Raw genomic sequence first — 27,071 nt, 5'->3', positions numbered from 1 at the left:
TTTTCTTCGACGTTCACGAGAATTAAGAACTAGCAGCGGACCAGCTTCGCCGTCTCTGAATGACTTATATCGGTGGATTTCTGCATTTGCTACCCGTATCGTCGCTAGAAAGGTTTGGCTCGTCAGCGGATCTAGATGTACACTCATGCTCATAAATTAAGGATAACTGCAGAATGTGGTGCCACACGAGACACTACACAAAACTGGCGCTAACAGCATAGGCACATGGGGAACACACACGCCACAGATCTGTAAGTTGAGAAAACGGTCCCGAAACACATGTGCTACAAAACGCCACTGTTTCCTGTACATGTACCCTTACATCAATATGGGATATGATCACCATGCACACGTGCACAGGCTGCACAATGGGTTGGATTACTCTGGATCAGGTGGTCGAGCAGCTGCTGGGGTATAGCCTCCCATTCTTGCACCAGTGCCTGTCGGAGCTCCTGAAGTGTCGTAGGGGTTTCAAGACGTGCAGCGATACGTCGACCGAGAGTATCCCAGACGTGCTCAGTGGGGTTTAGGTCTGGAGAACAGGCAGACCACTCCATTCGCCTGATATCTTCAGTTCCAAGGTACTCCTCCACGATGGCAGCTCGGTGGGGCCGTGCATTATCATCCATCAGGAGGAAGGTGGGACCCACTGCACCCCTGAAAAGGAGGACATACTGGTGCAAAATGACGTCCCGATACACCTCACCTCTTACAGTGCCTCTGTCAAAGACATGCAGGGGTGTACGTGCACCAATCATAATCTTACCTTACACCATCAAACCACAACCTCCATACAGGTCACGTTCAAGGACATTAAGGGGTTGGTATCTGGTTCCTGGTTCACGCCAGATGAAAATCCTGTGAGAATCACTGTTCAGACTATACCTGGACTCGTCCAGGAACATAATCTGGGACCACTGTTCCAATGACCATGACACCATGCTTTACGGGCTCTCCTGTGACAAGGGGTCAGTGCAATGCATCTTGCAGGTATCCGGGCGAATAAACCATGTCTGTTCAGTCGTCTGTAGACTTTGCGTCTGGAGATAAGTGTTCCAGTGGCTGCGGTAAGGTCCCGAGCAAGACTACCTGCAGTACTCCGTGGCCATCTGCGGGCACTGATAGTGAGATATCGTTCTTGATGTGGTGTTGTACACTGTGGACGTTCCATACTGTAGAGTCTGGACATGTTTACTGTCTGCTGGAATCGTTGCCATAATCCTGAGATCACACTTTGCGGCACTCGGAAGGCCCTTGCTATGACCTTGTTTGACCAGCCTCCAGTCACCCTAGTACTCTAACCCTCATAACATCATCAATATGCGTTCTTTGAGCCATTTTCAACACACAGTCACCATTAGTACGTCTGAAAACGTCTGCAAACTCACTCGCTGCACCGTACTCTGACATGCACCGACACACCTCTGCGTGTGTGGACTGCTGGCAGCGCCACCGTCCGACGACCGCAGGTCAAATGCACCGTATGGACATACCCCGAGGTGATTTAGACTCTCAAACCGCCCACCGGAGCGTTGTTTCACCATGTATCAGCATTATCCTCGATTTATGAGCGTGAGTGTAGATACAAAGGTTGCCCAGAAAGTAATGCACCACATTTTATTTTCATAGCCGAAAACAATGCTACAAATGCGAAACGTCATGTATGTATTATCTGAAATCTCTCGAGTGAGCGTGCCAAGTTTTCGTCACTTCCGACAGATAGCGTAGCGGCAGGAATGACGTCTGTAGGTGTTGTTCGTTACAAGCGACGTGTCATAATTGAATTTGTCACTGCAGAGAGAGAGACTGTGGGGAACATTCACAAACGATTGTGCAGAGTCTATGGAGCATCTGCTGTCGACAGAAGTACAGTTAGTCGCTGGGCACGGAGGGCGGTTCGGCGGAGCTCCACGATTTTCAGCGCTCGGGGAGACCATGCACGGCTATCACGCCTGACATGTTCCGAGCTGATGGCGTCATTCATGAGGACAGACGCATTTCGACTCGGTCGTTGGCGTTGCAGCTATCAACCAGCAAAACAAGTGTGGATGCAATTAGCCGCACTTTTGGATATTCAAAAGTGTGTGCAAGATGGGTGTGTCTAACTGTGGACCACAATTCGCAAAGAAAAAACATTTTTCTTGATTTGTTGCAGCGTTTTGAAGCTGAGGGGGAAGCCTTCTTGTCGCTGATAGGTGATGAAACATGTGTTCACCATTTTGAGCCCGAAACAAAACGACGGTGGATGTAATGACGCCATTCCCACTCCCCGCAGAAGAAAAAAATTCAAAGCAACTGCTTCCGCCGGTAAGGTCGTGATCACCGTGTTCTGGGACGGTGGAGGTGTGATTCTCACTGATGTGATGCCAAGAGGCGGCACCATTAATTCAGAAGCATGTGTCAACGCATTAACAAAACTCACGACGCCCTTCCAGCGACTTCGGCGCCACAGCAACCCAAGAGATGTTTTGCTGCAACACGATAACGCTCTGAGAACTGCTGAACACATCGCAAAACAGGGTTGGACAGTGAGCCGTGGCGCCATGGAGTTAGTAAACTGTTCTGTCTTGTGCCACTGTCTCAGGTGTAGTATCAACTATCCCACTTTCGGCACAATTGCCAATATCTATGAAGAAGAGTTGGTATCAGTGGGTTGTGGCCTTAGAAGGTCTTTGCTTGCTGATATATATACGGGGTACGCTGGCCCAAGACGGAACCAGGAAGTTTGGCGATTGTCGGTAGCTTCGCGACAAGAGGTGACGGCGAGGTCCGAGCGGCCGAAACCACGAGCTGTGCTAGGAGGGCGTGCACAGAGCGAGGATACCGGAGTACTCCACCGCGGTCAGCGTCGACTACAAGCAGCAGGCCGACCACATCCAGTAGGTCGGTTGGCAAAATTTGTGTCGGAGGACCGCTCGTGGCCTGGCTGCCCCGTTCTACCTGGCTTCCATCGGCACCAATCAGCAACCGCAGCAACCGCTGCGACGCACCGTGGATCCATACAACTGCTTGCTGATAAAGGGGAGTAACTTTCTGTAATCCTCTTGGTGATTTGTGTCATTGTCTACCTGCCCTCCTTTTATTTTCTGGTTTGCACCAGACCCTCAGAGGTTCACTCGGTCAGCTCTTTGGTCGTAAATATAGGCAGTAGTGTTGTACCAAGACACTAGTTGTCGTTTGAAAATTTGTACTGGTATCATATGGCTTTTCCTTTCTGGTTTGTATCCGGTCATTAATGTCATAGTTAATCAGCTCTTGGTCGCAAACACCGACGGAACTATTGTACTAAGGCACAAGTCGCCGTTAAACAAAAGAGCGGCCTTGTGGTTAGATGTAGCTGTTACCCGTTTCAATTCTTTGACTGTAATTGCATTTCTCTGTAGTTAATTATAATCTGAACAACCTGTTGTACTAAGGTGTTCGTTTCTGTGTTCGAAAGACCAGGTCACTATTGTCGTATTTTAGCTGGATCTTTTGGTTGCCCCGAGTGAGTTCTCTTGTAGTAAGTGTTCACAAGTAATGTTTCAAGACGTTCCTTCGGAGCTTTCTTAATAATTGACAATCAGTTTAACTTTGAAAATATTAAGAGCCAGCTGTCAACAGGGCTTTAGTTAAAATAAAATTGTCAGAAGGGACGGGTTGGGAGCGAGTCGCACCTTGGTTGCCGATTGAAATTGAGAGGTTGGTTGCTTTGAAGTAAGCCATATCATTGTCATATTGGTAATCTGTTTAACTTTTAAGTACAGGTGCGCATCTTAACCCCGAACCTTTCGACATAAAGTTTTCAAATGTTTTGAGTCACTCAATCTCTCTTGTCATCAATGGCGCTTATATAGTTTTCATGTGTTGCTGAAGAGCGTTTAATAAGATAGACTGTGTCCAGCGCTGTAGTAAACACCACTGTTTCACCCGATAACGGGCGGGCTGGAGGTCCGGCCGTCTTGTAATCATTATCATACTGTTTGCTGTTTTGCAATACAGAACTTCAGATTTCTTTTGCTAAGATTAAAAGCTTATTCGACTCAAGGTTTAAGATCAAAAGAATTTGGCCAATTTGCTTATTTTATCAAAGAAAACTATCATGAAAACTATATAAGCGCCATTGATGACAAGAGAGATTGAGTGACTCAAAACATTTGAAAACTTTATGTCGAAATGCTGCGATTATCTGTAAAAGACAGTTTGTATATTGTTAATCACAGGTTGTGCCAGCCGGGGTGGCCGAGCGGTTCTAGGCGCTAGAGTGTGGAACCGCGCGACCGCTACGGACGCAGATTTGAATCCTGCCTCGGGCATGGATGTGTGTGATGTCCTTAGCTTAGTTAGGTTTAAGTAGTTCTAAGTTCTAGGGGACTGATGACCTTAGAAGTTAAGTCCCACAGTGCTCAGAGGCATTTGAACCATTATTGAACACCGGTTGTGTGAAAAGAAAGTTATATTGGTGGGTCCTCCCTTCCACGTTTTCCTTAATTCCAGTAAGTACCACGTATCAGACGGTGTTACCGCATCCATGGTACCACTTATCAGACGGTGTTACCGCTTCCACTCTACAGCTCTCACTTGGCTCCGTCGGACCTTCACTTGTTTGGGGCATTAATGTCTGCCATAGGTGGAAGACATATTGAGTACGATGAGGAGGTGATTCACACAGTGAAGCACTGGCCCCGCCACCAGGACAAGGATTGGTACCGACGGGGCATACACGCCCTTATTTCGCGATGGAGAAAGGCCGTAGAATGGGATGGAAATTACGTGGAAAAGTAGGGTGTGTAGATAAAACACCATTCTTTCGTATGTGCAATTCTCACTATGTTCAATAAAGAATTGTTGAAGAAAAAAATGCGGTGCATTACATTCTGGGCAAGCTTCATACATGAGAACGTATGTCATAGATCAGTACGCAGTTAAGTACACAAAACCTGTTCCTGCTTTTCCGAGCCAGTAACAACTCGAATTGCTAGTGGACGGCGAACTGCTGAAGCAGAAGAGAGATTTTCCCGGTTGCAGCGTTCGTTTATCGGCAACGCTCTCCCGCCGTCCCCGCAGAGCGGAATTTTTGGTCCCGCTCTCACGAGCCGGCACTGTCGCAAGTTTACCAGCGACTGTGACGCGTGCTTTCATCTCGCGCTTTGCCTTGCGTCAGACCTTTGGGGCGCTTGTTCGCTCCCGAGGTGTGTCAACAACGGCTCCAGCGCGACGGCTGCCGAAAAGAGCACTTTGATCGACTAGCGTGTCCCCGGCCTCCTGCCTTTAGGCAACCCGCCTCACTCGTGCATTCAAACCACCGTTAGCACCAAACCCTGGAACACCAACTTTCATCGTCGATTTTCTTAGCAAGCAGTGAGAAAAGCTGGGGAAAACGGCGCTTTGTAACAACAATTTGCGAGTTCTTAAAAATAAAATAAAGACTATTGTAACTCTTAACAAGTTTGTTTGCTTGGCCATCCTCCGCAGCAAGCACAGAAATACTTGTTTTCTAAATAAAACCGGCCAGAGCTACAACTTAATTTATTTTTCCCAGAAGCGTTTCGCCTTCTTCTTGCTCTAAGGGATCATCAGTGGGATGGTTTGCTGTAATCTGCGTTTCCTCTCATCTGGTCTGAAGATCACACAGCCACTTTATTTCCGACACATAAGTACAATTTTGCATTCCGAATTTTTCCACACTGTTCGCCATGTTTCTCTTTCTTTTTTGTTGTGTACTATTGTTCTTTTGACACTGGATATAGCTATTTCTTCGGACAATGTGCTTTTAACAACGTAAATATTGTAACTTCATTACATAAAGATGGAGAAACATGGTGAGCAATGTGAAAAACAAACAAAAAGTTATTAATGAAGAATGAAATTTTGAAAATACAGTTTTCTAAGTGACATATTTAACTGATCACGAGATCAGCCACTGGAGCCGGCCGCCGTGGCCGGGCGATTCTAGGCGCTTCAGTCCGGAACCGCACGACTGCTACGGTCGTAGGTTCGAATCCTGCCTCGGGAATGGATGTGTGTGATGTGCTTAGGTTAGTTAAGTTTAAGCAGTTCTAAAGTTCTAGGGGACTGATGACCTCAGATGTTAAAAAGTCCCATAGTGCTCAAAGCCATTTGAACCATCAGCCACTGGAAACGCGAAATGCTGTCACAATAAAAATCAGTGTAACCGACAGAATGTTGATTTGCAAGCATGCAAACGTGCATGCATTGTCTTGTACAAGCGCCGAATTTGTCAGTGTGTGGATTGGAGTTCCATGCCTGTCGCACTTCCTCGGTTAGTACAGGGACGATTAATGCTGTCTGTAGATGATGCTGGAGTTGGTGTCCGATGGTGTGCCAGTTGTGCTGGATTGGAGACAGATCTGGTGATCGAGCAGGTCAACGAAACATGTCGACACTCTGTAGAACATGTTGGATAAACGGGGGTATGTGGGCGATCGGTATCCTGTTGGAAAACACCTGTTGATGAATGGCAGCACAACAGGTCGAATCTCCATATTGAAGCACAAATTTGTACACAGAGTGCGTGGGATAGCCACGAGAGTGCGCCTGCTGTCATACGAAATGCACTCCTGATCACAACTCCAGTTGTAGTTCCAGCGAGCCTAGAATGCAGACAGGTTGGTCGCAGGCCATCAACTGGCCACAATGACACCGAGGCAGAACCAGCTTTTATCAGCGAACACAACAGACCTCCACCATACCCTCCAGTGAGCTGTCGCTTGGCAACGCTGAAGTCACTAATGGTGGTGGTTTGGGGTCAGTGGAATGCGTGCTACGAGGCGTAGGCTTGGAGCTGTGCTAGAAGTAACCGATTTGTAACAGTTCTTTGTGTTACTGTGGTTTCAACCGCTGCTCAAATTGCTGCTGCAGATGCGGTACAGTGTACCAGAGGCACACGCCGACCACGATGTCTTACACCTACATAGAGCCACGTGGTCGCCCGGAGTCCGGTCTTCTTGCGACTGTACACTCTCGTGAACACAGCTGCCAGCAATCAACTACTGTGGCCATATTCCTACCAAGACTTCCTCCAGTATCAGAGAAGGAACATCCTTTCTCTCGTAGCCGTATTACACGTCCTCGTTCAAACCTAGTGAACTGTTGACATAGCGTCTTTGTCGCCTTAAAGGCGTTCTTGACTAACATGATCTCACCACGTCCAGTCTCAAAGGTAATTAGCGCTCCCGTCAATTACAGCGCTTATTTAAAGCAAAGTAGCGCCACTCTTATACGACTGTTGCGAAATTGCAATAAACATCATCTTTCAGATGTAAAACACGCTTATCAACTTTGATTTATGTCGCACAGTTCCTTAGTGTTGCGATTTTTTTCCATCAGTGTACTAAAAAATAAAAATTTTCATATTGTTATTTGAGGCATCTGGCTTCACTGGCTGGTAAAGGGAATTTGCTACGGATACGTAGGGAGACGAAATTAAAAGATTGTAGGTGCTGAAAGATGGCAACAGTGCTGCCAGGTGCGAGCTCATCGGTGTTACTAGAGTCATGCTTGCGAGACATATAGGAAATGCGGAGGTAGTCAGTGTTAGTGAGAAGGAAAGCGAAAGTGATGAGCTGGTAAAAGTAATAGTATAGGAGAGGGTGAATGAATGAGGGAAGCAAGACGGTCTGCATGGGGCTCGAGGATTTAAAGAGTGATTCAACTCTGGGTTGCATAGGCATGGTAGAAGATGGGATGAATCGAAGCTTTAAAGACGTGGAGGATGATGGAGGGGATGCAATCCCCTTGTTGTGGAAGTTAGTATTTCCATCATTTAAGTCTACTGTGAGCTTTCTGTTAGATGGTTACGAGGTTGCTTTTCCATTTTAGTTTATGGTTCAAATGGCTCTCAGCACAATGGGACTTAACATCTGAGGTCATCAGTCCCCTAGACTTAGAACTACTTAAACCTAACTAACCTAAGGACATCACACACATCCATGCACGAGGCAGGATTCGAACCTGCGACCCTAGTAGAAGCGCGGTTCCGGACTGAAGCGCCTAGAACCGCACGGCCACAACGGCCGGCTTTTAGTTCATGATTCAAGATTAGTCCCAGGTATTTTAGTGCGTTAGTTAACTGGTTAAAACGGTCCCAAGAAAAAAAAGAGAAAGAAAGAAAGACCATGGTTACGGGAACTTTTGTTGATTTGTCCTATTATTAATGCCTTGGTTTTGGACTGTTTTATCTTGAGAAGTGGGTGGTGGTATCAGAAGGTGAGCTGATTTAAATTGGCCTGAAGAGAGGGTATCGCTGTAATTTAACAACACAGATTCTGATGGTTGACGAACAACCTGTTGGAAGAATTCTCGAGGAGGGTGAATCTGCGTGTTTTTGTAGACCGATGTATTCAGCCTAAATAAATGTAAATGTGCCTACAGTGAGCTGATACAGCGATGACATCGCTCTTCAACAGATGGAGCACAGAAGGATAAACTCACTCAGCACTAACGGTATATAAATGGTGTCGGAAGTACTAAGGCAAGGTGAAACTTTCTCAGAACGGCAAACTCACGAACTTAGTGCCAACGAGTTCTTTATGCTGATAAATTTTACTCAGCTTTACCGATGGAATAATTTCAGTTATCGTCATGACCATCAAGCGTTTGACATTCGCTGCTGGACACAGTCTTCTCCAGACTTCTCTTCAGTTATGCACATCCAAGTTCTTGCAGAAAATTTTATAATATCATCTCTTCACATTCGATCAGGACGTCTGCTCGATCTTTCCTTATCTCTTGAGATACAGAAATGAACTTCTTCGTCCAGTTACTTTCCAACAGTAATGTTTCGCGTGTCCCCATTTCTTTCCCACTGCAGTCCATATTACTTCTACTCAGGCAAGTCCCTCAAAGTAATTTCCATCTCACCACTCTTTACAAGGCAACCCTACGGTTTTGAAAGTTTTCCACAATAAAACTACTACTTTTACTGTGGTAGGTGACGAGTACCAAAACCCTTGCTCGTAAACTGTGCTTTTATGCACTTCAGACACTTAATGGTTTTCAGAATTGTGGTAACAAGCCGCGTTTTGTGACAATTCTACTATTTTTATACTGTGACAAGTTTCAGGTCGCCTAATGACTCATCATCAGATGGTACACGTTTTTAATGACTGTTTATAGAAATGTGGGAGTTGTTGCGTACCTGTAGCAAGATACAAAAATGAAACAAGTAACTGCTGAATGAATGTGGCGAGGTGTCAGGAACGATTTGCATCGTGAGGTTTCGTAGAAGGCACTACGTGCAGTTATTAGCGTCCACGAGTTTAATTTTGATACATCCATATCCTCCATTTGCTCTAATTCCACAACACTAAACAAACTTGGCCACATGCTTTACAGGATGTAAGCCAACGAGGTGTGACTAAAGCTAATGTAGAGACATTTAGAGTGGGAGCAGTGATTTTGTTTTGTCAGCACTCGCATTCGCGAGAGCTGTACATCGATGGCAGTTAATATATACAGGGTGAACCAGAACTCCACCGATAAACTTCCAGAAACTAATATTGGCCAGTGACAAAAAACAAAAGGTCAAGTAAACATGGGCTCTAAAATGCATATCTTAAGCGATATGAGCACTTGTTCATCTTCGCTACTGCGTAACACTTCTCTTCTACTGAACAGTTGTTCACAGCTCTTAAGGTATACATTCTAGAGCCCATGCTTAATAGGCATTCTTTCTTGTTTTGGTTTATACTACCACCTCTGAAAGTTTGTTACACTGATTTGAATTACATTGATTATGACAAAAGTAACATGTATTCACTATTGCAAAATTGGTATGTTCTAACGAAGTCTTCAAATCTGGTTTCAAGATAATAATTCTTCTACAACGTGTGGTACCGAAATTAAGTTTACATTTTTATTCTTACTTAATACTCATTGATCATGCTCTAGACACCAGAGAATGGCATGTTTGTCTCGTCATTTAATGATAATTATGCTTGGGGGTCATCTTAGAGAGAGCATCGGAGCTGGTGAGGGGAGGGGGATGAAGGGGGTTCCATGTCTATGCAAAAACAGAGAGAGGGGTAAGTAGGTGTGCGACTGAAAAATGGGGAGGGGGTTGCGACGGGGGATGAGATGGAAAGATGTAGCTGTATCTGCCACAGTCACTAATTAAAAGTGTGTATCACTTGTTAATGAGTAGTTAGACGATTTGAAAACAATCGTGGAATTATAAAAATAGAATGATCACGAAAGGCGATTGATTGGAGCTGAAAAACCTCTATTCACCACAGTCGCATTGCCCCGTATCCATAACGGATGAAAGTTTTACATCAGAGAATTAGTTCTGAAACTCTACTTAACGTACCTAAAGCACTAAAAATCATTTTTATTTTTTTTCCCACCATCCAGTCAACGATTGGAGGTGGTTGTAAATTCCGCAGGCTTTCATCATCACGTTTCTTAGTGACTTTTTGCTAGTTTAATGCACATACGGACATCTGTATGTCCCTGCCTCCTGAAAACTGATTGTTGATGTCTTTTCAAAGCTCATGACTTCCGTGGGGCCAGACAACTGTAAATACTGTGGAATGGAGTGAAGTTCTCTACTCGGTGGGATGTGAAGTCACGAACTTTCCAAATACCGTGACACTTGTAAACAAGGTTCAGCTTATTTGTCCTCCAGCCACATTAAGCCCTTTTTAGAGTAGCTCTGTACTTCTTTTCCTCCAATACACGCCACTTAATGTCACTGGAATTCCATTTGTGTTCGTTTCACTGATTCTAAGAGCTTTGTGTAGCGTGATAATTAATCAAAGATTTCCTTCCATATATAATATTTATTTCATACTGAAGGACTAGATGCAACAGCTCCTGTTCACGTGGTTAGCTACTAAGATCACTTGGCATATGTATCTGATTATAGAATTTAAACACTTACTTGCCATGAGAAATTTGTTATTTTTATCATGCCTCTATTCCGCAATACAATTTCTAAAAAAATTGCAATATTTTTCGCGCGATCTTTACCACAAAATACTTCTCCAAACTTCCAATACTCTTTTGTACATTATTTGACAATATTTCTCTCTCTGAAACTATGCATGTATCTGTCTCGCCCTTTGAAATTTTAGTCAAATGGTTCAAATGGCTCTGAGCACTAGGGGACTTAACTTCTGTGGTCATCAGTCCCCTAGAACTTAGAACTACTTAAACCTAACTAACCTAAGGACATCACAAACATCCATACCCGAGGCGGTCGCGCGGTTCCGGACTGAGCGCCTAGAACCGCTAGACCACCGCGGCCGGCAAATTTTAGTCAGTAGGAAAGAGTATTTCATTGTGGAGGGGCGCTTTTTCAGAGCTGAGACACAGTCTAAACAGTTGAAAACTTTTTGGAGTATAAACATGTAAAGCAGTCAAATTTTTGTTCAGTTCAAGGTAGTAGGAACCTCAGCAGACCCTCATCTCCTCTTTGCGAGAACTGGACCTAGATGAGAAGACCATCAGGCTAGTTCAGGCCACTTTGTACAACACCATCTCCAAAGTCAAATTTAGAGACGAGCTGTCTGAGAGTTTCATCATTGAAAGGGCAATTAAAGAATGTGATGGCCTCCGGTGCATGCTCTTCAGTTGTCTACTGGAGATTATCAGGGAATGGACTTGCACTCTCTCATCTGTAACTGGAATGAAGATTGGCCAGAAGAAAATTAACCTCAGTGTACTCTGCCTAGCCTTTACAGTTGACTTGGTCTTGTTGGCCAACAATATAAGGGAAGCTTCTCGCCACTACAGAGCCTCTGCAATAGTGGTCGTGGAACTTTTTCCCTAAAGAGTCATCACTGACAATGTGGGATGGCGTCTCGGGCCGTATATGTACTGAACTTAAAAGTAACTGGTAGCCCACACAAATAGTAGTAAGGACACCATAAATTGGCCGCTGGCCCAGAAAAGTAAGTCGGAACGTTTCGTGTTGACTTCCTCTTTTCCACGCTGCTGCCACTTTCAGCGACCTCAAAGTTGTGACACTGTACTTGCCCGATGAAGTATCGATAAGTAATCTGTATGAGCGGATGATTTATTGTTAATAACAGTAATTGTACTTGTATTTAAATTCACTGTGCAATATGACACATGGTCATAAATGTACTAAATTGTTTGAATGTTATTTTTCTTCTTCTCATTGCGTTTTGTTACACAGTTTTAATTTAATTTCCTTGCTATAAATGAGTATGGCATTTGAATATGACCATGTCTATAAACCGCATACCTAAATCCTTGTTAATGTTCAAATGAGTGTGAATTCCTAAGGGACACGAGGTCATCGGTCCCTAGACTTACACACTACTTAGACTAACTTAAACTAATTTATGCTAAGAACAACACACACACCCATGCCCGTGGGAGGACTCGAACCTGAGGCGGGAGGAGCCGCGCAGCCCGTGTCATGGCGCCACAGACCGCGCGGCCACTCCGCACGGTAAATCCTTGTTACTTCGTGTAAAAATATACCCACAGCAGCTCGTTACTGTGAGTCGTGTACACTCATGCGATTCCAGTACTCGAAGACAACTAATCTAAACCTGCAGTGGCCATGGACTTACTCCCCTGAGGAAAACAACTAACTAAATTTAGCTCATGACCGAATATATCATCATCAATTAAGCTAAGGCACATCTTAAAATATCTGTGTCTCTGTAAGCTCTTTTTTTTCTTCTGCTGAGCAGGGAAGCTACTCTCATAAGCTCTTAACGTTAGTTGGAATTTTTGGATTCGGCCATTAGTTGCTGGATGCTCATTATTATAAAATCCAGCTGAGAACTGCGGACCACACGAATACAGGTTGCAGTTTGGCGACCACTGCTCTACAGCGTAACAGCTAAGACCGTTATCAAGCTCAGCATACAAAAATCTGCGTTAATTACTAACATACAGCGAGCCTCATCTACAATTCCACTAGAAAGCACCTTCATTCGTAAAGTCTCTGCAGTCAAATCTTTAGGATACTGAATTTCAGTAAATTAGAGTGAGAAATTGGCGATACCAGGTGTGCCAAATTGGAGTGGTCTACCACTTTTGCAAGAGAATTTTCATCTACACGTACCTTTCGAAGAACCTTAATCTCAAACATTACAACTCAGTAATACTGTAAGCCTTTGAAGCTACGTCATCAAGACAGGCAGAGGGAAAGTTTCCAAGAACAAACGGATCACAGTAGTGAAATCTGGAGCAACGAGGAATTCTATTAGAATCCATACGGGACCGGTCCGAATTTTGACAGATCACCCGACAAGTGGCATTTCCAGTGTCCCTTCCCAGCAAAGAGATCACAGGAACCAGCTGAGCTAAGTGTCAGAGGGCAAGAAGCTTGCTTACAGCCAGAAAATGAAAGATTTCTGGGCTAAGAAGAAGGAGAAGACCCTTGTAAAAAGTCGTAACGAGCCCCATGGTCCTAAAGAAGAAGAAGAAGAAGGTATACCAGCAGAAAAATGCTCCTATAGGAGCAGAAAAAGCTGTTTAAAACACTGAGCGAGAATTGGGACTACCTGCCTCATTCTACCTCCTTCAGCACGGTTAAAAATTTCCTCAAAGATTTTGGCAAGCGAAAATAGTTGAGCTCTTTTTAACATGTTACTTACCTCTCACTCCCACAATCTAACGTAAATGTAATTCACTCACACCCATTAGTCCACCTCTGTAGCCGGGCGGAGTGGCCGAGCGGTTCTAGGCGCTACAGTTTGGAGCCGCGCGACCGCTACCGTCGCAGGTTCGAATCCTGCCTCGGGCATGGATGTGTGTGATGTCCTTAGGTTAGTTATGTTTAAGTAGTTCTAAGTTCTTGGGGACTGATGACCTCAGAAGTTTAGTCCCATAGTGCTCAGAGCCATTTGAACTATTTTACACCTCTGTAAGTCGCTCTTACCCATCAATTCCAACTTTCCCATTCTCGCTCACTCATAAAGCCTAACTCATTGCCAATGTCTCTTTGTTTGTGTCTGTGTACTGTCTTCTGTCTGATAGCCACAATCTGCTGTCCTACTACCACTGTCTCCTCTATCACTGTCTCCCTCTGGCTCTCTCTTACTGCACTATCTCATTCATTCTTTCCCACTGTCGCCGTATCTCTCACAGCCACTATCTTCCTATTTCTCATTCTCAGAGTCACAGACTCTATCTCTCTTGATCACTGGCCCTCACCCACTTGCATTTTCCCCTCCTATTTCCTCCTGTGCCACTGGCACTGTCTCTTTCAGACTCTGTATGGCCATCTTTTCAGAATGGTTAACAGGACCTCGGCTGTTCAGTACAGATAATCAAATCAAACACCTTTCAGCCGTCTAAATAACCAATTGTTATTTTATTGGGATACCAATTTCGGCGATATATTACACCATTTTCAGGCCCCGTGACCGATATGTAGGAAGACTCCAACCTTGGTTCCGGTCAAAATAGAGGCCACCATTCAGATACTGGTATCTGTAGATTATTGATAAAGCGATCACTTTGAAGATCATCTGCCCAATAAAATAAGAGTTTCGTAATTTAGACAGCTGAAAGGTGTTTGATGTGACATTCTGTCTCTTTCACTCCTTTCCTATCACTGTCGTGTCACTGTCAGCTACGTTCCAATGTCGCTGCCTCCTCCCCTTTCTCTCACACTGGCATTATCTCACTCTCTATAACACAACCGCTTTCTACTATCTTCCATTATTTATTACTTTTCCGTCTTTACCACTTTTGTATCCCGCCTGGAAGGCGGCGCGTGGGTGTGCTCCGGAAAACTGAAAGGTTAGCCGAATGAGGGAAGTGAGTAGGAGCAGAAAAAGGAAATACACGTCGGTACTGCGTTTCAACTTATAGATGTTTACTATAGGCAAAAACAAGTTGATAAATGGTTATATAACTTTACAATGAGGTGCGAAGTGTCCCGGCTGTCTGCTCTTGATCAAATGGGCTGAGTTTAAGTGGTGCACGTAGAGCTGAACAGCGCCTGCTAGAGGGCGCTGTCGTCGTTGTCTGTCGTAGCACCAACTTAACTGGCAGCAACGCCGTGGCATCCTAGCTATCGATACCACAGCCACTGTCACTAGATATTTCTCTCCCGGTACAAAAAAAGGGAATATGTTCACATGCCAAAATTTTTGTGAAAATTTTTAAATGTGCTGAGGAAGGTAGAATGAGGCAGCTGGTACCACACTTTTCACTCAGAGTCTTTTAAATAAAGAATATATTCGCAATTTTTGTGCTCCAATAAGAGGATTTTTCCGCTGGTTTACTTCTTTTCCTTGCTGCAGCAGGGCATGTCGCTCATATAATACGAAAAGTACAGGGCTATTACAAATGATTGAAGCGATTTCATAAATTCACTGTAGCTCCATTCATAGACATATGGTCACGACACACTACAGATACGTAGAAAAACTCATAAAGTTTTGTTCGGCTGAAGCCGCGCTTCAGGTTTCTACCGCCAGAGCGCTCGAGAGCGCAGTGAGACAAAATGGCGACAGGAGCCGAGAAAGCGTATGTCGTGCTTGAAATGCTCTCACATCAGTCAGTCATAACAGTGCAACGACACTTCAGGACGAAGTTCAACAAAGATCCACCAACTGCTAACTCCATTCGGCGATGGTATGCGCAGTTTAAAGCTTCTGGATGCCTCTGTAATGGGAAATCAACGGGTCGGCCTGCAGTGAGCGAAGAAACGGTTGAACGCGTGCGGGCAAGTTCCACGCGTAGCCCGCGGAAGTCGACGAATAAAGCAAGCAGGGAGCTAAACGTACCACAGCCGACGGTTTGGAAAATCTTACGGAAAAGGCTAAAGCAGAAGCCTTACCGTTTTGAACTCATTGATGGGGACATGCTGCGCCGAGTGTGGGAGGAACTTGATTATCGGCTTGATGTCTGCCGAATCACTAAAGGGGCACATATCGAACATTTGTGAATGCCTAAAAAAACTTTTTGAGTTTTTGTATGTGTGTGCAAAGCATTGTGAAAATATCTTGAATAATAAAGTTATAGTAGAGCTGTGAAATCGCTTCAATCATTTGTAATAACCCTGTATTGGTCATCGGGATTTTGATATCTTGCTTACGTCAGACTGAAATAATGCAAAACTAATTTTACTCAGACCGGATTTTACTTGCAAAAGTATTTTGCATGTCCTTTCGAACTGCAAGATGGGAGCCTCAGAACCCTTATGATAATAAGGCAGATACTGTACTGCACATTTCTGCGCTCGACGTCACAGCGCACACCATTTTTCAGCTTAATATGGATTTTACGTGCGTCTTTTACGTGTGCAAACATGTTAACTTCGACCCTGTGTGTCTCAGAAACAGACAACAATACGATTTTCAACGTTGTTTGAGATCGGGATCTTAGGAACATATCGTAAAAATTTCAGCCGTTTGTTGTGCACAGACGTCTTGGAGCCCGCGGCTCGGGTTTCGTACGAAAAAAAAATGGTAAAACCTTTTTTGTTGTTTTCTAACGAAGCGCCGGTGGACTAATGTAGCCTCCATTAGCCGTTAAGTCCCACGTAGACCGCATCATATGCAATAAGAACCAATCGATTTGCTCCATTTGCCTAAGCAGGAGGAAGTGTGTAATGTTTATACACTCCTGGAAATTGAAATAAGAACACCGTGAATTCATTGTCCCAGGAAGGGGAAACTTTATTGACACATTCCTGGGGTCAGATACATCACATGATCACACTGACAGAACCACAGGCACATAGACACAGGCAACAGAGCATGCACAATGTCGGCACTAGTACAGTGTATATCCACCTTTCGCAGCAATGCAGGCTGCTATTCTCCCATGGAGACGATCGTAGAGATGCTGGATGTAGTCCTGTGGAACGGCTTGCCATGCCATTTCCACCTGGCGCCTCAGTTGGACCAGCGTTCGTGCTGGACGTGCAGACCGCGTGAGACGACGCTTCATCCAGTCCCAAACATGCTCAATGGGGGACAGATCCGGAGATCTTGCTGGCCAGGGTAGTTGACTTACACCTTCTAGAGCACGTTGGGTGGCACGGGATACATGCGGACGTGCATTGTGAAAGGGTCCTGTAGCCACCTTTCATTGCCAACTCTCGTAGTGGTCAAGTCGGCAAAGAGGTTTCCGCTACTTGGGAGAAATCCACCTGCGTTAGGTTGGTGGCGGAAATGGAATCCTGGGGTTTTCCGGTCCACGCGGAGCGTGGAAGAGGCTGGAGGAGCGGGAGGAGTCTGCCGCCGGTACGGGAAGCGTACACAGCTGTGCTCCAGTCGAAGAAGGGTGAGTTGGACTGACCGCGTGGCGCGTTGTCACATAGAGAGGGGAGCTTTTAGCTTTTGGTCTCGAATTTCGTCTTATAAAGATTTACTTGCTGGGTTGCAGCAGGGAATGCAAGGGTTTTGTAGACTTTCAGTTTGATTCCCAATGCAGTCTTGACTTTGATCCGTGAGAGGAACGCAGCACAAAGGAGTTGCATATGTTGAAGTGCCCTCGGTTCAGTGTGAATGTTTATGTGCCTACAACTGTGTGTGTATGCTTCTAATCTTTTCCGGATCTTGGTAATTTTTGTGTATTTGTGGATTTTCTTTGTCTCATGTGATTAAAATTTGGCCAAGGTCCATAGAAGTTGTCTCCGCGGACCGAGTGGGCACGCGAGTCTGTTATGAAACGTATAGCATTTCACAAGCAATTGTACATAGTTAGATTGCAACAGCAGTCTATAGATGCACTACATCAATGTTTTTAGGAATAAATAATTTTGCCTTCAATCTTATCTTGTGTACCGATGTTACGTCGCCGTTACCTTCGCCATTTACCTTGTAGTTTTCCTTGTTGGCCCACCTATAGCGTTTCCATGTGCACAGGTGTAGTGATTAGTGTCCCTTTTTTTATCTGAAACAAATGCTCTGGAATAGATCGTGTTTTCACGAATCTTGCTTCAGGCTGCACTTATGCATGGTGTTCACGAGCTATTTACTTTACTCAATATTTGATTCACGGGAAGAATGCCTGGATCATATTAATAACTACATCCCATTCTTTATCAATGAATTTACAATGAATGTTCTTTTGTGAGTTTTTCTTATTAATAAATTAAGTAATTTTCCGACTCAGTGCTACCTCTTCTTTGTTGTGTGGCTAGAGTTGGTGGCGACCCTATCTTTTATATTGATTTCAGTGTCAAGTAGCATTTTTTTATTCAAAGTGCGCGTGGCTCTTTTAGCTATCTGGATACATTCAAAGGGCGCTTCATGCTTCTTGCACATAGCGTCCTTTTATTCACGCTACTTACACATGGCTTACCCTGCTCACGGATTTCGGTAAACCAGAGATCTTCTGATGCGCAGTGAGGATTAGTTATTTTCGGTTGGATGTGCTAATTGGTATATTGTCTTTCTGTGATACAGAATTTACGTGAATTTATGATATAGGTGTGCATTTTCTTACATGTTTTATCTTGTATATGTATTACTGTATAGATATTGTGATTTAGTATTCAATTGTGTTACAAGTGTGGGTCGATTCTTGTCCTGTGTCGTGTATCGGTGTAATATAGTAAATCTTGGCTGCCTTGTGGGGACTGTGAATCCATTAGGAGACTTTGGTACTATTCTTGTATTTTGGAGCACGGAGTAACTATCCTTATGATGGAGACGCGTAGCTGTTCAGGGAGCCGCGATCGGAAAAACCAGTCAGACAACAAATCTGAACAAGGACGAGATCAGAACGTCGAGTCCGACCAGGAACGAAACGCAGAAAACGCAAGCACAAGTGTTGTCCATCCTGAGCCCGCTGTAGTGTTTTCGAATCAGTCGATAGATGCAAATTCATTACAGACTATGCTACGGCAATTACTAGACAGTAATAAAAGGGATATCGAGGAAGCAAATAAAAGATTGAGTAGTGAAATAGTACAGGGTGTTGGGGAGAAACTTGCGATCATTGACCAACGCATCTCCGCCTTAGAAGAGGGGCAGCAAGTCATTAGCAAGCAGATGATGGAGCAAGAAGAAAGGTTCGCTGGGAATATACGTATACTAGCAGAACAATGCCAGAGTGAACAAGCGGCTCTTGAGTCCCGAGTAGGACGAAATTCCGCCAGGGATCTCCGCGCGTTAGCAGAACAATGCCAGAGTGACCACGCGGGTCTTGTGTCCCGAATAGAGGACACTGCGGCTAAGTGCCCGGTCCACCTTAGCGCGCAGGTAGAAACCCTCAGCCAGGCGATAATAGCTCTCGAGCGAGAGCAAGGGCTCACGCAAACAAAACAAGACACGGCCCACCGAGAGATGCGAGAAGAAATAGCCAGGATCTCAGACGCAGTGGCGCGTAAGTCTGACAATAATAGGGAAACGATTACCTCGTCATCAGCGGATGCAGACGAAATACGGTCGATAGCGAAATGTCGGCGTGGACAGTGTGAAATAAAAATACAACAAAAAGGGGTTATCGAGGGAATACGTGAGCGCATGGCCCGTTTAGAACTTCACCTAAAAGGGTTAAAGGCCCATGAAGTTGAAAGAAATGAACGAAAGGGCCATTATTCCGACGATGATTCCGGGAACGATGGCGAATTTGATCATCGTCACGATCACGGATCTCGTACCAGGTGGGAACGGCGCGGATCCCCTCAGGATCGTTCGCCAAGGGAAACTCACGAATTTGACTTTAAACATTTTCTGACCGTGAGGAAGTTTGAAGTCTTCCGTAACTCGGCTACGGGGATTCACCCGCGGGCCTGGTTACAGCAGTTCGAGTTCTCCCTCCCTCCTACATGGCCCAGTGCGCACAAAATAGAGTATATGTGCGGCTACCTCGAAGGTGAGCCAGCAGCGCGGATGAGGTCAATTGCACGCAATTGCTACACTGTTGGGGAGTTTCGTCAACACTTCCTGTCGATATATTGGTCAGTGGCAGCGCAAAGTCGTGTAAAACACGGACTCATTATGCTACCAGAGTTAAACAGGTCAAAATTCTCCAGCCCTGTGCAGATGTTCGAGCACATGCTGCAGGCGAATGAACATCTTGACGATCCTTATGGACCTGCAGAAATTATTCGTATTTGCCTGGGAAAGTTTCCAATGCAGTTGCGGCACGTTATCCTTGCAGGACGATGTCAGGATGACGTAGAGGGGTTTCGCAGTCTCCTTTTAGAGCTTGAGTGCGATGCGAATGGCACCACGCAGAATTACGGCCAGAGCGCCTACGAGCAGCGGCCGCGCAAGCGAAGCCGCAGCCGTAGAGACAGGTGGCAATACAGACGTAATGAGTCGCCTGAGAGTTACAGAATGCGCGAGCGTTGGCAGCGTCGCGACTCCTCACGGAACGCGGGCAGAACGAACTATGCCAATGGTCATCATTCGCCTAGAGGAAATCAAAGACACCCCTGGGAGTTTAGAAGATATGGTAATGAGCAGAGATTTAGGCGCAATTACAGCGGACCTAGGAACGGTAGTCGTGACCGACCCCAGAATAATTATCGAACAAGCAACAACAGGGGTGCCGTAAACAGTACGGGTGGTCCGCCAGTGGGTGTTGAAATTCGTCCCGCAAACCCGCGGCACAATCCGACAAATGCCTCTAATCAAAGGGATCAATGACTGTTGGCTGGCTCGGTTGGCGTCAAACTTAATGGGGACCGGCGCTATTGATGATATTGATGTGCATTTGAATAAAGGAAGGCGATATTAGGGAAGATTTGTTGAGGGAGGGCCACAGTATTGGTGTGCCCGCGGTAAACCCAGTCTCCTCTGTTTCGTAAAATTACAGTGTATATTTTCCAATGTTTTGATTCACTCTGGTGTGATTGAAATTAAAGTTTATATTTTCTATGAATTGTAAAGGGTCCCCCAATATGTGTGTAGTTATTTCTTCTTCTCAGCAGAAAGGAGTAGTGTTGTGCAGCTTCAAAACGTCTGAATGTGAATGATCATGAGGCTCATATGAAGTGTTTCCTGTTACGGTAAGATGGCTTTCGTTTTTTGATGACTAAAAAGGTATCGGATGTGTTGGCGTGGCGAGTCAATGGTCGTAAGGTAATTCTTGTTAAGAAATTACAGTTGTAGTGTTATTATTCCCCTTAGGTGAACATGATTCAGTGAGATTTTTCAAATGTACTGCGATGTTAATGAAGCAACTTGGTGACTTGTAGGTGAAGGACTTGTGTATGAAGGGAGATTAATGGTGTTTGATTTTCAGAGTTGCCATCTTATAAGATATTTGGAAAGTGTAACTTGCCGTCACATACTACTAGGTACGGTTGAGGACACCAGGGTGTGAAACCCCAGAAGATGTATATGGAAACAGCTTATAACCTCAAGCAGCTTGATATTTAATAGAGAATCAATGCGACTACCTCCAAGCTAAAATAACATGACGGTAGGTGAGGACCCCTGGGGACATGTGGTGAGTAAGTGTGTAATCATTATGAGTATCTTATGATAGCAGTTAAGTTGGGTACTCATGGCCCTGGACAATGGATTTCTTTTGACAGTTTTTTTATGTACTTATAGGACGAAGTGGTTATGTGTTTGCTAATAGGATAGGATGATTTTTTATTTTCATTTTTATGCCCACTGACCTTTTGCATTAGTCTGATGAATAGATGTTGAAACATTTACCATTCCAGATGTGACTTGAATGAACCTTCTGTGTCTCATTAATCATTAACTTTTATTATGCAATGTCCATAGAAAAGAAGTCTCGGAAATTTTTCACAGATCAGCAAACATGTTCTGCAAACCTTGGAGGAGCAGTCAATGAACAACGATATGGGTATTGGTGTTGAAAGGAATATTTTGTTTATATGTGGGAATTGTAGTCGGGCTATATGGTGATGGTGACTAGTACGAGCTGTGTAGATTGTGTGTGAGAGCGTAGTTAGGAGCAGGTAGAGTTTTGTGTCTGTAGCTAGCAGCGGCGCCAAATCCTATCCAAATCCTGACCAAACCTTGTACAAGATCTACCCTGAATGATTGACAGCAGATGTAATGCTGGAACTATATTTTATAAAAAGGATTTTTTTTTTGTTTGTGTGAATATTGGTTATTTAATTTTCTTCATTGTTTTTTTTTATTAGTAATGTTAAGAAGGCCCTTTTTGTCAAGTTAATTTTGGGCACTATTCCATGTATTGATCAGGAGTGAGAAACTCCGAAGATTTTGTGGGAATCTGTACACATGATATTTTGTAACGATCCCTGTGAGCGCAGTTCTTAAGTGGGTGCAAGGCCGCCTAGGGAGCCTCCGCATCAGAAAGCACAGGGCTTGGTCCACCGGCAGGCGTTGCCGAACCCTGGTATCAACGGCGAAGCAGTGATGCGGCGAGCGGTCACAGCTGTTTCCCCGTCAGAGGGGAGGGGATGCTGGTCTTCTCCCAGGCGCAGGCTCACACCGGAGCCCGCAGGCGTGTCACCACGGCAGCACCAGCTGATGGCCGGCGTTCCACCCCATGCGCTAGTCATCTGACAAGCGAAAGGGAAAGTATGACGCACACCAGGCGAGGCCGCCGATCCCTGAGCGCCGCTAGTCCAGACGGCTGCTGCGGTGAGGTAACGCCCACTGCCCGGAGGGACGCGGGTCCCACCACTGACGCATCAGCTGAGACGGTGCAAAGAGGTGATAAGCGGGTCTCAAGCCCGACACCCGCACGAGTTTACGTCGACCTCGATGCGACGCAGAAGAGCGCGTGTCTCCCCATTGACATGACAGGAGACGAGGGCGTGTGTCGGTAGAACACATTCCTCCACAACACACGGACGACGACCGCCAAGCCGCCTTCTCGATGATGAGGCAGGGCCCACAAGTGGCGATGTCCTGCAAATCTGCAACGCCGAACCATCCCACAGTATGGACGCAGAGGGTGGAAACGGGCACGAGGCAACGTCGCGGGGTGCTGTCTAGGATGAACAACCTGGGTTACAACGGACGTTACAATCAACGCTGCTGCGAACTCCCCAGTTCAGTGTTGTGGTCCTCTAGTAGCTTATCCTCCAAGTCGCCTTTAGAAGAGACGCCCACCCCAGCACCCAAAGAGAATACCCAGTGAAACAACCATGTGGCAAAACTGAAAAAATGACAGCGTGTCAACGAGTTGATTTCTGGATGTGTTTTTGTACTCATGTCTTACTTTCCATAGGTGATTATTTACCAGCTGTCATACCATTGGGTTCATTAATGATTTTGTATCACTGTATTTGTTATGAATATTGTGTTTTGCACTTTCACTTGCATGTTTTTATATATGTCAGCACCAGATGATACTGCTTTGGTTCGTGATAATGATTTTGCATCATTGTATTTGTTTATGTATTTATATATATTATGTACCTGTTCACCTATGTCTCTATGTTAACTTTTGATAGTTGGTTAAAGCAATTTTAAAATAATATCTCATGGTTGTGGTCGTAGTAGGTCAGATGACATGATGTTAGCGTAGTATATCACGCTTAATTTAATTTGTTCTGTTTGCTTTGCGGACCGCATGAGGTCACAATTATTGACTAAGGTCAGATAAAGCTCACTTGGATATAAGAGATTAATCAACTCCTTTGTGCTGCTCTTTACTGTTGCAATTGTTACTCGTTAGGGTATGTTTGTTTCGAAGACTGTTGGCGAATCTCCTAGCATGGCGAGAAAATTCGCGGCACAGTCTTCTCCGGGACGTTTGGGGTGATGAAAGGGTCCTGTAGCCACCTTTCATTGCCAACTCTCGTAGTGGTCAAGTCGGCAAAGAGGTTTCCGCTACTTGGGAGAAATCCACCTGCGTTAGGTTGGTGGCGGAAATGGAATCCTGGGGTTTTCCGGTCCACGCGGAGCGTGGAAGAGGCTGGAGGAGCGGGAGGAGTCTGCCGCCGGTACGGGAAGCGTACACAGCTGTGCTCCAGTCGAAGAAGGGTGAGTTGGACTGACCGCGTGGCGCGTTGTCACATAGAGAGGGGAGCTTTTAGCTTTTGGTCTCGAATTTCGTCTTATAAAGATTTACTTGCTGGGTTGCAGCAGGGAATGCAAGGGTTTTGTAGACTTTCAGTTTGATTCCCAATGCAGTCTTGACTTTGATCCGTGAGAGGAACGCAGCACAAAGGAGTTGCATATGTTGAAGTGCCCTCGGTTCAGTGTGAATGTTTATGTGCCTACAACTGTGTGTGTATGCTTCTAATCTTTTCCGGATCTTGGTAATTTTTGTGTATTTGTGGATTTTCTTTGTCTCATGTGATTAAAATTTGGCCAAGGTCCATAGAAGTTGTCTCCGCGGACCGAGTGGGCACGCGAGTCTGTTATGAAACGTATAGCATTTCACAAGCAATTGTACATAGTTAGATTGCAACAGCAGTCTATAGATGCACTACATCAATGTTTTTAGGAATAAATAATTTTGCCTTCAATCTTATCTTGTGTACCGATGTTACGTCGCCGTTACCTTCGCCATTTACCTTGTAGTTTTCCTTGTTGGCCCACCTATAGCGTTTCCATGTGCACAGGTGTAGTGATTAGTGTCCCTTTTTTTATCTGAAACAAATGCTCTGGAATAGATCGTGTTTTCACGAATCTTGCTTCAGGCTGCACTTATGCATGGTGTTCACGAGCTATTTACTTTACTCAATATTTGATTCACGGGAAGAATGCCTGGATCATATTAATAACTACATCCCATTCTTTATCAATGAATTTACAATGAATGTTCTTTTGTGAGTTTTTCTTATTAATAAATTAAGTAATTTTCCGACTCAGTGCTACCTCTTCTTTGTTGTGTGGCTAGAGTTGGTGGCGACCCTATCTTTTATATTGATTTCAGTGTCAAGTAGCATTTTTTTATTCAAAGTGCGCGTGGCTCTTTTAGCTATCTGGATACATTCAAAGGGCGCTTCATGCTTCTTGCACATAGCGTCCTTTTATTCACGCTACTTACAATTGTCCTGTTGGAACAGCAAGTTCCCTTGCCGGTCTAGGAATGGTAGAACGATGAGTTCGATGACGGTTTGGATGTACCGTGCACTATTCAGTGTCCCCTCGACGATCACCAGTGGTGTACGGCCAGTGTAGGAGATCGCTCCCCACACCATGATGCCGGGTGTTGGCCCCGTGTGCCTCGGTCGTATGCAGTCCTGATTGTGGCGCTCACCTGCACGGCGCCAAACACGCATACGACCATCATTGGCACCAAGGCAGAAGCGACTCTCATCGCTGAAGACGACACGTCTCCATTCGTCCCTCCATTCACGCCTGTCGCGACACCACTGGAGGCGGGCTGCATGATGTTGGGGCGTGAGCGGAAGATGGCCTAACGGTGTGCGGGACCGTAGCCCAGCTTCATGGAGACGGTTGCGAATGGTCCTCGCCGATACCCCAGGAGCAACAGTGTCCCTAATTTGCTGGGAAGTGGCGGTGCGGTCCCCTACAGCACTGCGTAGGATCCTACGGTCTTGGCGTGCATCCGTGCGTCGCTGCGGTCCGGTCCCAGGTCGACGGGCACGTGCACCTTCCGCCGACCACTGGCGACAACATCGATGTACTGTGGAGACCTCACGCCCCACGTGTTGAGCAATTCGGCGGTACGTCCACCCGGCCTCCCGCATGCCCACTACATGCCCTCGCTCAAAGTCCGTCAACTGCACAAACGGTTCACGTCCACGCTGTCGCGGCATGCTACCTGTGTTAAAGACTGCGATGGAGCTCCGTATGCCACGGCAAACTGGCTGACACTGACGGCGGCGGTGCACAAATGCTGCGCAGCTAGCGCCATTCGACGGCCAACACCGCGGTTCCTGGTGTGTCCGCTGTGCCGTGCGTGTGATCATTGCTTGTACAGCCCTCTCGCAGTGTCCGGAGCAAGTATGGTGGGTCTGACACACCGGTGTCAATGTGTTCTTTTTTCCATTTCCAGGAGTGTACTTTGACCGCATATTGTACTGTATTGTCTGCGAACCGGGGCCTAGATACGACGGAGAGGCTCCGTCCCCACCGCAGACGCAGTGGTCCACAGTATTAGAACCTGCGATTGAAGCGGTCGTGCAAGTCCAGACTGTAACGCCTAGAACCGCTCGGCCACTCCAGCAGGCGGAACGTCTCACATCAGACGAGTGTAACTCCTATGTTTGCGTTGTAGAGTAATGGTGGTGTACGCGTACGTGGAGAACTTGTTTGCGCAGCTGTCGCCGACATAGTGTGGCGGAGGCGGAATAAGGGGAAGCAGCCCGCAATCGCTGAGGCAGATGGAAAACCGCCTAAAAACCACCCACAGACTGGCTGGCTCACCGGACCTCGACACAAGTCAGCCGGGCGGAATCGTGCCGGGGATCTGGCGCTCCTTACCACTCCGGAAAGCCGTGCGTTAGACCGCTCGGCTAACGGGGTGGGCATTGACAGCGTACTATACGATACTTACACTAAGACGATCGTTCTGTTGGGTATCCGAATGGTCCCAAGCACGTAGACTATCCAGACCACTTGACAGTATTTTTCTATCACCAACAGTGTCCGAGGAATGAGCTCCTGAAGAACCCCGTTTTGATGCGCGGCGTCTTGGGACGTATGAGGTACGCGACGTAGTCGCGAAGGTATCGGTATGAGTGTGTGTGTGTGTGTGTGTGTGTGAAAACGTAATCGCTTCGGCTGTGACCCCCCCTCGGTACGCCGTTTCGCCTCTCCTCGCGCCGCGGCTGACCCCGCGCCTCGCCTGCTCCAGTAGCTCTCGTCCCCGCTGGGTGCTCTCGACCGGCCAGCTGCGGCGCTCCAGGGCAGTGGCCCGCGGCAGCCGGCAGCCGGGCCACGCGGCCGCGACCTTCACCTCGCAGGCGCCAGCGCCGGCGCCGCCTCCCACCCGCCGGCCGCCGCGCTGGCGAACCGCCACGCCGCACGGCGTGACGCAAGCAGGAGAAATGGGTCGCCGCTGCCGAGGGTCCCGCTACAGCTGTGCGAGAGCGGCTTTCCAGTGTCGCGAGCCAATCGCGAGAAACACAACATACAGTGTGTGTTAAAAAGAATCATCCGATTTTTAAAAAATCATAACTGCACTACGGGCCATTAAAATTGCTACACCACGAAGATGACGTGCTACAGACGCAAAATTTAACCGACAGGAAGAAGATGCTGTGATATGCAAATGATTAGATTTTCATAGCATTCACA

The 27,071-nt window shown here is 46.0% G+C and overlaps 1 protein-coding gene across 1 annotated transcript in view; it reads right to left on the bottom strand.

The window, feature by feature from the left end:
- The window catches only part of LOC124620034 (lipase 3-like), a 410,637-nt gene that overhangs the window by 356,375 nt on the left and 27,191 nt on the right, over nucleotides 1-27,071 (bottom strand). The window contains exon 2 of the mRNA XM_047146699.1: nucleotides 26,608-26,832. Coding sequence (XP_047002655.1) covers nucleotides 26,608-26,832 — 225 coding nt within the window. The remainder of the gene's footprint in view (nucleotides 1-26,607; nucleotides 26,833-27,071) is intronic.

The sequence above is a fragment of the Schistocerca americana genome, chromosome 6 (genome assembly GCF_021461395.2).
Source record: "Schistocerca americana isolate TAMUIC-IGC-003095 chromosome 6, iqSchAmer2.1, whole genome shotgun sequence".
Classification (NCBI taxonomy): domain Eukaryota; kingdom Metazoa; phylum Arthropoda; class Insecta; order Orthoptera; family Acrididae; genus Schistocerca; species Schistocerca americana.
The sequence above is the reverse complement of the archived record's forward strand: the minus strand, read 5'-3'. Positions and strand labels throughout refer to the sequence as shown.